The 10934-nt window shown below is 37.4% G+C and overlaps 1 protein-coding gene across 1 annotated transcript; it reads left to right on the top strand.

Annotated features, from left to right (window-relative positions):
* Positions 1-2853: 2853 nt before the first annotated feature.
* On the top strand, positions 2854-3471 carry LOC123940496 (39S ribosomal protein L42, mitochondrial-like). The gene has a single exon (XM_046003344.1). The coding sequence runs from the start codon at positions 2971-2973 to the stop codon at positions 3376-3378; it is 408 nt and encodes a 135-aa protein (XP_045859300.1). The 5' UTR covers positions 2854-2970; the 3' UTR covers positions 3379-3471.
* Positions 3472-10934: the final 7463 nt, after the last annotated feature.

The raw sequence follows: 10934 nt of genomic DNA on the forward strand, positions 1-10934 counted from the left end.
ATTAAGATTGTTAATTTGGTGGTCTTACCTCAGAAAGATTATCCTGCAATATCTGGGTAGACCCAGTATAACCACAAAGGTCTTTCAAAGTAGAAAAGGGACACTGAAGTGGTGGTCAGAGTGATGCGATATAAAAAGAAATCAACATGTCATTGTTGGCCTTAAAGATGGAGGAAGGGGACTGTGAGTTAAGGAATGTGAGAAGCCTTTAGAAGGTGAAATGCTAAGAAATGTGTTCTTCCTCATTATATGTTTATAAAAAAAATTGGAAGGGGAGGCTAACCATAAGAGACTATGGACTCTGAAAAACAACCTGAGGGTTTTGAAGGGTCGTGGGTGGGAGGTTAGGGGAACAGGTGGTGGGTAATAGGGAGGGCACGTATTGCATGGAGCACTGGGTGTTGTGCAAAAACAATGAATACTGTTATGCTGAAAAAAATAAATAAAATGGGAAAAAAAAAGAAAAAAAAAGCGAACATGGATAAAATATCTTTTTTTCTTTAATTAAGAAGACTTAGCTAGCCTCAAAATAAGAAAAAATAAATAAATTAAAAAAAATGTGTTCTTCCCTAGAGACTACAGAAAAGAATTCAGTTCTGCTCACACCTTGATTTTAACCCAGTGAAATGTGTTGAACTTTCAACCTATAGAACTGTAAGATAATATATTTGTATTGTTTTAATCCAGTAAGTTTTTGGTAATTTGCAGGAGCAATAGAAAACAAACACAAATCTGTTTTCCTTTCTATAATAATTTCTCTTTAGTATTAATTTCTGCTGAGGAAGAATTTGCAAAGGAGTTTGTCTGTCTTAACTTGGTTTATGGTAAAAGGAGGAATTGCCTAGAGTGAGTCAAAACTGATATTTTCTGTTGCCCTTGAAACTGGTGTATTTGTAGAATGAAAGCTTTTATTGTTATTCTGAAGCATTTTCTATTTTATTTGCAAGAGCTTTGTTGACTTTCACTGATTTCTTTCTTAGCCTGTGTTACCCGAGAGAGCAGAGTCTGAGAGAAGAATTTGCATTTAGGTAGTTTACTTGGGAAATGATCCCAGGAATCAGCAACTGGAAGCATTTGTCCATTGGCTCCCAATTCCTGTTGGTTGAGGGTTGTCTCAGGGAGGTTAACTCCCCAGCACCTGGGCTGTGCAAGCATCCATGTCCAGTAAACTCCCATGGGTATCCGACCCCTTCAGTATCAGAGAAACACCATGGCAAGCCAAAAGATATGCTTGAAGCAAGATGTGGTCAGTATTGGAACTCTTCACCCCTTTGCCATGTAACTGTCACCACAGCCACAATAGCAAATGGAATCAGAAGATCAAGAGGAAGTGAAACAGGGCACAAAGATCATCTGATACGGTCTACTCCCTGCTTGCGCCACATATTAAGACCAATTTGTCATTGAACCTTCAAAGTGCTCCTTTCTTTGTATGCTAGGTTACTGGGAAGAGGAACACAAAGATAACATGCAGCAGTCATAGCTTCCAGGTTAATGGAATTCCCACTGTTTTCCTTAGTAGAAGCAGTGGTACCAAGACCTCTAATCCTGTCAAACCTAAAGATGTGGGGACAGGAAGCACACATTCTGTAAGTAGCCCACTGTGAATGATAGTGAGGAGGGACAAATCCTTCTCCCACCCCCTGATATCTAGACCTGTTTATTCTAGCTATTGGGGGCACAGCACAACTGTTTGTTTAGTTCATATACTTGATTTTGGTGGGTAATGTCCCAACTCCATATAGGCCTTTGTCTTGAGTTATCACTTTAATTAAGCCTTTAGTAAGCAATTCCATTGCTCCAGTAGGCTGGCTGTTTCCAGGTGTTGTACTATGTGGTAGAAGTACTGGATCCCTCACTCATACATCGATTGTTGCCCATTCTTCCCTGTAAAATGGGTCTCTTGATTTGAAGTGATAGTGTATGGGAATCCTGTGACAGTAAATCAAGCATGCTATATGCCCTTGAATAGTCGTGCTGACAGAGACATGGCAGACAGGAAAATTAATGCCATATGGAAGTGAGTATTAATTGCAGTAATGATGAATCACTGACTTCTCCAGGGTGAAAGCGGTCTGATGTAATCAACCTGACATTAAGTGTCTGGCTGATCTCAAGCTTTGCTACTTTATTAAGGGCTTTATATCAGGTTGTTAACGCTTTGACAGGTTGGATGTTCAGTAGAAGCAGCTAAGCCTTGGTGAGTGGGAGACCATACCACTGGGGACATGCATAGCCTCTATTCCTGCCACCATGGTGATTCTATTCTTGACCCCATTGTGCAAACAGGGGGGTAGTAGATGAGGGAGTCTGGCTGAGGATGAGTCACAGGATGAGTCAGCCTCATTGTCGGGTGCTTCCCCTGACTTGGATGCTCTCGGGTGGGCAGGAGCATGAGATCTGTTTCCACTTTGTACCCACTTCAAGTGGGTCCATTATGTGCTTCTTCCCTAGACATTTTTTTTTTTTCTCTTTAATCTTCCGAATTTGCTCCTCCCAGGCCCTGACCAACAAGCCAACCCATTTTCCAATACTCAGGAGTCTATATATATATATATCTTTCTCATGCTACTCTTTTACTACATAAAAAGTAAAAAAAAAAAAAAAAAATCATACATACTGCTCCCAGCTTTGTCCTTGGAAGGACTGTCCCTTGCAACTAACATTTAGGCCCATCCCCCAGAAGGACTATAATAGGATAGCAGTCCATTTTCAGTTTGTTCCAACATATTGTGCCGACACAGCTATAAACCAGGTCCGAGATTTTTCCTCTTCCATGAGCTGGCTTTACGAATACTTCCCATGCCTCATGTGAGGTTTGGGAGGTAAAATGGCGGGCTCGTGGTAAGCGGCTGTTAGGAATGAAAATAGATATACCTTGAAGATTTTAAAATCGGTTTCTCTTCAGATCATCTTCTTTCATACCACCCGATAAGGATCTTGATTCACCACGGCGTTAGCAGCAGTAAAATGGGTGATATCAAACAGAACTCTCTGGAAACATTTATTTCCGATTCAAAACGGAGCTTTATATTTGTTTGTCATAAATCTACACATTCTCCTCTACCAGATGACTATAATTGCAAAGTAGAGCTTGCTTTGACATCTGATGGCAGGACGATAGTGTGCTACCACCCTTCTGTGGACATTCCATATGAACATACACAACCTATCCCTCGGCCAGATCCTCTGCATAATAATGAAGAAACACATGACCAAGTGCTGAATACCAGATTAGAAGGAAAAAATGAGCACTTGGAGCAAGGACCCATGATAGAACAACTTAGCAAAATGTTCTTTACTACTAAGCACCGTTGGTATCCTCGTGGACAGTATCATAGACGTCGTAGGAAACTGGATCCTCCAAAAGACAGATGATACTGAGGTTTTCAGGAATCGAAAAGATGTTATCTTGTGTCTCATTTGCCTTTTGAGAAAATGCATTGAGCATATTCATTAACATGTTGTATAGCAAAATAATAATAAAATGTGTTCATGTATTAAAAAAAAAGAAGTGAGGTATGAATAGAGATTTTAGGCATTAATGCAGCAGAAGTAAGTGATGTAGGAGTCAGAAGTCTCGTTCACATAGTTTTTTTGTATCCTCTGATTTTTCTTGGTCCTGATTTTGTGCCATTTCTGTAGTATGATAGCTTGCTGCTGCACTTTCTGATCTATAACTTGGTAGATCTGAAAATACCAGTTCGTAATGGACTGCAACATGTACATAGCCATTCAGCCAGGTATTTAATCTCTACTAGAGCTTAATAACAGCCAGGGGCTACTTTACAAAATGTGTTGTTTCTGCCACAGAAGATAGTCTTGCTCCAAAATCTGAAATGTATTATCATTTTCCAAAGACCTCACACTTGTGTTCAGCATGCTTCCATCTGTTTACCACGAATACCCCTGGTGTCATTGAATTTGTTGGATTATGTAGTCTGGAGGGTAGGGAATCTTGTACTGCAGACTGGATTTGTTGCTGAGCCTTCTTTTTGCTCTGGGGTCCATTAGAATTTGTTAGTCTTCCAATTGTCCAACAACTAAATCAGGGTGGTGTTCCTAAGAGCACTATGTGCTGCCTCCAAAACCCAAGTACTACATCTTTTTCTTAGTGATAGGGCATGCAAGATGGAACAACTTGTCCTTTATTTTAAAGGGGATATCCTGGGGTGCCTGGGTGGCCCAGTGGGTTAAGCCTCTGACTTCAGCTCAGGTAATGATCTCAGGGTCCTGGGATCGAGCCCTGAATTGGGCTCTCCTTTCGGCTGGGAGCCTGCTTCCCCCATCTCTGCCTGCCTCTCTACCTACTTGTGATCTCTCTCTCTGTCAAATAAAAAATAAATAAAATCTTAAAAAAAAAGGGGGAGGATATCTTGACATGCTCCAGATTATTGAACTCCTAAACACTTTATTCAGTACATTAAAGCAAGTATAGCAAGATGTAAATTATAGAATCTAGGTGTTGATATTCAGGGATTTGCTATAAAAGTATTTCAACTTTTTTATGTATTTGAAAATTTTCGTAATAAAACATTGAAAAAACACTTTTATTTATTATAAGGAAACCTTATTAACCTTTATAGGGTTTCTCTTCTAGCCTGTGATATGCATGTGTCTAAATAGGACAGCCAGAGTACTTATCAGTTGTGGCTCTCCAGCCTAATTTGTATAACCTCATTAAGAAAGTGTACTAGTGGGCACCTGGGTGGCTCAGTGGGTTAAGCCTCTGCCTTCAGCTCAGGTCATGATCTCAGGGTCCTGGGATTGAGTCCTGCATCGGGCTCTCTGCTTGGCGGGGAGCCTGCTTCCTCCTTTCTCTCTCTGCCTGCCTCTCTGCCTACTTGTGATCCCCTCTGTCAAATGAATAAATAAAATCTTAAAAAAAAAAAGAGAGAAAGTGTACTAGTGTGATGCTCTATGGAATATCAAGATGATCTCAGGGGTGACCCTTACCTTCTAAGAGTCATTTATGGTGACTAATCTCTTTAATTCTTCCATGGATGTATCATTACTTCTAATTTACTATCAGCCTGGAGATGAGGTGCAGTTGCAGGAGCTTCCACTTGGCCCTGTTTACCATAATGGCTTTTACTTCACATGTTAAGGAATCAGTGAAAGGATTCTAACAGTTTCTAAATGTATGCACTTAGGGACAGGGGAATTTACAAGTGAATACTTGAGTCCACTAGATTCACTGTGAATTGATCTTTAGTCATTTCTTTTAAAATAGTAAATGCACACTAAGGAAATGAGAACCCTGAGAACTTTCAAGCTCAGCTGGATGTAGAGCATGAGCTGTCACTCATACCATAAGACTGAAGATGCCATGATGACTCTATGGAATGCTTGGACTTAAGGATTCCAGGTGAAAGTTTAAGTGTCTGTTTCTCCCTATAACATGGAAATATTAATTACACCTACTTCATGGACCTGTAATGAGAATTAAATTAAAAGATAATGCTGGCATTTAGTATGTTCTCATTCATGCTGGTTATGGTGCTAATGATAGAGTTAATGCTGCCTATTTTAAAAATATAGCTTTTAGAACTATCTCTGCGAGGCAGTGCTGAATAATGAAAGGAGAAGAATGAGATACAGAAGAAGAAAGAGACGGTGAAAGGAAAAGAGAAGAAAAAATTAAAAAAAAAGAACAAAGAGGGTAGAAAAAAGAAGGAAGAGAAAGAGATAAAGAAAAAGGTAGAAAGAAAAAAGACAAAGAAAAAATTAAGGAAAAAACCTCTCTGTATGCATGAATAGAGATACAGGCTTGTCAAATGCTGTTGGCTATCAAAAGTTTCCCTGAGTATACTGTAAGACTGGAATGCATTTCAACAACTAAGCACTAGTAAGGCCAAAGGTTCAGGTTTAGAACCATAGTCATGATGATCTGCTATGCCAGTTATTTATTGCTGCCTAGTAAAAATCATTCCACACTAGACTGGCTTAGAAAAATAATTAATTATTAGCTCTCATATTTCTGTGGATTGACTGTGCTCAGCTGGACGGTTCTTGCTTGGGATCTTTCACCCAACTAGAGTTGGGTTGCAGTCAGATACCAACTAGAGTCATCTGAAGTCTTGACTGAGCTTTATGTCCAAGATGATTGATTCAAATGTCTGGTACAGATGGTGACTGTTGGCTAGTACCTACAAATGTTATCTTCACTGGTCTTGAGCTTCCTCACTTCATAGCAGCCTCAAGAAAGTCAGACTTTTCAGTTGATGGCTCAGAGCTCCAAGAGGGCAATGCAGAAGCTACCAATCTTCTTAAAGTTTAGTCCTGGAGCTAGCCCAAATTTACCTCTATCATATTCTGTTGCTCAAGTAAGTGACGAATGTCAGCCCAGAATCATTGGGAGGAAAATAGACTCATCTCTCAATGGGATGAGTAGCAAAAAATTTGCACATACATTTAATTTACTGCACCCGTTCTCAAAGGACACCATGTAGGAGACAAGCATGATTTCTGGGTCCACACAAACCAGTAGCACAAACACCATTAGATATAATTGCAAGTGTGGAGTTAAAAAGAGAGTAAAAGTTATGATCTCTGTTCTGAGGAGACTTAACACCTAGTTAACCTGAAAGGAAAATAAGTGCTATTTAGAAAAAAAAATTAATTTACTTTTGTATTTTAGAGGAAGAACGAGCATTCGTAATGATACCAGATACTCAGATGCCACTGGATTTTTGTTGTCAAGTTTGATAGGATTTTTGGGATGAAAAAAAGAAGACCTTCTCGCACAAGGCCCAATTAGAACGTTACCCAGAATGGATAGGTTTCTCTACTTTAAGAAATTAACTTTAATTCTGGATTTTGTGGTGGTGGTTTTTCTTCAAAAAGAAGAAAAAAAATGGAGAAAAGTGACTCAGGAAAGAAGATTTCCTAAGCATTTCCAGGAAGGACAGAGGGTCTTGAGGGCCTGAGGAGGTACACTCCAAATTTGTTTGGATGACATAATTACTTATTAGCAAATAAACAACTTTTAAGTCCCCCTCAATACAGAATTCAATACACATTGTTTATAAAAATCAAACCCGTAGTATTATTACTTTTGCATAAAGAAATTTATACATGTTTGGTATTTGAAACATTTGTAATTTAAGAGAATTTGGCTTCTTTAAGTAAATGTCACATTTATAATTCAAATTTTGCACATGGAATTGCATTATTAGTTTAGATTTAAAATTTTATGTTTAATTTATGACATTTGTATGATTTTCTTAAACACTTTGGAAGAGTTTGTGAAGTCAGAAAATATATTTAAAGGAAAAATGAATATATTGAATTTATAAATACAGCTAGAATATTTTAAGGTATTTAATTAAATCTGTAAATGGGCCAAATATTCATAAAAGGCCTTTAAAAATGTTTGCTGAAATGTGTTAGGCTTATAGGTTTTGTGGGATAAATTTAAAAGAGTAAGAAAGTTTTGATATTGTAATCATAATGAACTGAATATTAACTTTTATCTTTTTAAGATGTTATTTATTTACTTGAGATTGAGAGAGTGCACAGAGAGAGAGAGAGAGAGCAATGAGCAGGGAGCCAGATGATGGACTCAATTCCAGGACCCCAGAATCATGACCTGAGGCAAAGGTGACATTTAACCAACTGAGCCACTCAGGCACCCTTATATTAATTTTTATACCAAAGTAAACCACTAAATATTATTGTCTGTGCACAAAAGTTGCCCTGAAGTGCATTTAAAAAGTTCACTTTTAACAGTATTCATCCTTTGATAATTCTAGCATATGGGATATCCACCTATCAATAGGCTGCTTTTCAGACATTTTGAAATTGTGAGGATATCTGAGTAAGTTCAGTCAAAAAACCACAGTGGCTTTTAGACATCATCTGATTCTTCTTTCCTGGTCTTTTGATGCTGTGATAATTCCCTGGATGATGATGTTTTTCCCAAGTAATGAGTAACCATAATGAATGTGTCAACTTTTATAGGTTAAGATTTTCTAACGCCCATGGATAAAACGTTACACTTCTTGTTTTCTCTCTTTTCAGAAGTGGCTGAATAGACCAAGTTTAAAGTTTATCTGAATGAGGAACAAAGACTGGAAAGCTTTAGGCTAAAGGGATGTGTCCAAAACCTTGGGAACTGGTGAAGAAGGGGGATTATAGTCAAAGTCTGTATGTAACCTTAACTACAGTGTTAACTAAGAAAATCATTATAGCAACACAGGTTGGCATGTTTATAGCTACTTTTCTTTAACAAAAGATTAGAAAATAAAGGAGAAAGGGAAGTGGATGAGACATTCCTGTGATCACACAGCCTAAAACAGTAGACTTCAAAGCTTCCGAAGCAACCATTCTTATAATCAGTGCTTAAGTCCCCCTAAGTACCAACTGGCAAGGTAGATCGGAACGGCTTAAATATTTATTAGGATTCCGGGTAGGAAATTTTCATTAGAGGCAATGACCATTGACATACATGGAGATAAAGATTTTATTTTCCGCATTATTTTTAGTTAATGAAATCTTTATTTTGAAAAATGAACAACAAAATTTAAGAATATTGATCATTTGTTAGTTTCATGAGTTTTACAAATCTTGTCCAACCATTTATTTACTTATTTTTTCATTTAAGAAATATCTACAGGCCCCACTTGTGCAGTGTTCTGCCTGGAGTTTCAGGGGCAGAATGAGATTAGTGGCATTAGAAGCCATTAGAAGTGTCTGGTATTCAGTTGGGCTGGCCTTTCCCAAGCTCCTCTCAGGTACAGTTTTGGTCTAAGCAGATTCCTTAGCCCATCTTAATGAGGACCAGGAAGATTTAGGAGCTTGCTGCTGTTGACTTGGTGAGATGTGAGTCTGGATCTGTAGAAAGTGTTCTGTTGCTGTTGTGTGGACTAAGCTGTACCATCAGTATGGGTTTCTCTTCCTGGTGGAGTCTGTGAGTGCACCGAGCTCCTACCTGGGGGGGTGTTACTCTGCTTAGCTCTTTCCAGCATCTTTCACATAGGTCTTATCTCAGTTAATTTAGCCCCAAATGATGGAAGGGAAGGGATCAAAGAGACAAGGAAGAAGAGGGCAGGAATCCTGGAATTATGATGCTCTTTTAGCCCAACTTCAGACTGGCCCATTGCCTGATGGTTATGTTTCTTCAGCCCATGCCCATCTAGTACCCTCCTATACCATTGTTTGTCAGGTTCTCTGGTGTTCCATTCCTATCCTATCCTATCCTATCCTATCCTATCCTATCCTATCCTATGGAACTGATATTTCCACCCTTAGATCTCTTTTTCCAGTGCCACCTAAGTCTGGTTCCTCCTTTCAATAACGTTCTTGAGAATTTTACCTGTCTGGGATGTTGCCTCGATAACCTTGGTAAACTAGTTGTGAACAAAACATTGAAACAATAATACTACCTTACTTTTGAATAGCATTCTGTAACTTAAACAGTTCCAAATAGTCCTACCTGTTAGGGGCACCTGGGTGGCTCAGTCAGTTAAGCATCTGCCTCTCGGTTTCAGGTCAGGTCATGATCTCAGGGTTGTGAGATTGAGCCTGGCATCAGGCTCAGCTCAGAGTCTGCTTGAGAGTGTCTGCCTCTGTCCCCTCCTCAGAAAAATAAATAAATAAATAAATAAATAAATAAATAAAATCAATCTTATAAAGAAAATAAAGTAGTCCTACTTGTTAGATTATGGGGATGATTACTATTTCTTTCATTGAAATTCACACTTTCATAGAGATCAAACATAGTGGGGAGAATTTGCAGCAACTGAATTGACCTAATAATATTTCATTGATATTTATAAGTATAGAAAAACCATATTAGCTATGTCATCATTTATGTCTTACAAGCTAATGTTGCCAGTATAGAAACTAATACTTGAGAGAAGTGAACAATTTTTGGAAGTTTCACCAATTCAATAAAAATTCATTATTCTAAGAAGCATTTTACAGAAAGTAAAATATAAAAAGCCAAGATACAGATGAAAAAGTAGTCAAACATATTAGTAATCAGAGAAATGAATGAAATACCACTTTCAATCTATCAGATTGGCAAAGATATGAAATAATGGTTAATAATAAGTGTGACTAATGTAAACTCCTAAAATATGGGCTTGGCACATTTCTAAAGAGCAATATGGAAACATATTGTCTTAAAAATATGCATACCTTGGCACCACAATTCTACTTCTAGGAATATATTCTAAGAAATAATCAAATATGTATAAAAAGGATGCATCCTATGACATTGTTTATAATATGAAAAAATATAAGCAACAAATATTCAAAAATAGGAGCTTGATGAAATAAATGATAATGTAGTTTTCAGAAAGGCTATTGTAGAGCAGTTAATGATATGGATAGATGATATGATGTATTTTAAGTAAAAGAAAAATATTTCAAAATATTATGTACCATATCATCCCATTTTAATTCTCTGTGCATGATATATGAATGGACTAAACACCAGAGGGGTATGTGCCAAAATATTAATAATGGCTATCACTGAATGGTTTAATTACAGGATATCTAATCCTTCCCTTTAGTTATTTTTATGCTCTAAATATTCCTATGCCCTTCATAAATAAAAAAAAGATTAAAAACCATTATAAATAGAGAAAAAAGTAATTATCCTAATGATTACCCATGTGATCTAAGGCAGCAGGTCTGAAACATTTTGCTCTCAGGACCCCTTGATACACTCCTAAAAATTATTAAGGAATCTAAAGAACTTATTTGTATGAGTTCTACATATTTATATTTATTAAATTAGAACAGAAATTTAGAAATTATTTGTGAATTAATTAAAACAATAATAAATCCCTTGCACGTTAACATATTTTTACAAAAAAAGTACTATATTTTTCTAAAGCAAAGATGGTGAGTGAGAAGATTTGCACTGTTCACATTTTTCAAGTCTCTTTAATATCTGACTTTACAGAGGATGGCTAGATTTTCAT

Source organism: Meles meles, chromosome 4 (genome assembly GCF_922984935.1).
Source record: "Meles meles chromosome 4, mMelMel3.1 paternal haplotype, whole genome shotgun sequence".
Taxonomy (NCBI): domain Eukaryota; kingdom Metazoa; phylum Chordata; class Mammalia; order Carnivora; family Mustelidae; genus Meles; species Meles meles.

Excerpts from the sequence above, each read along its gene's own strand:
- LOC123940496 (XM_046003344.1), top strand. The coding sequence starts at position 2,971 with ATGGGTGATATCAAACAGAACTCTCTGGAAACATTTATTTCCGATTCA.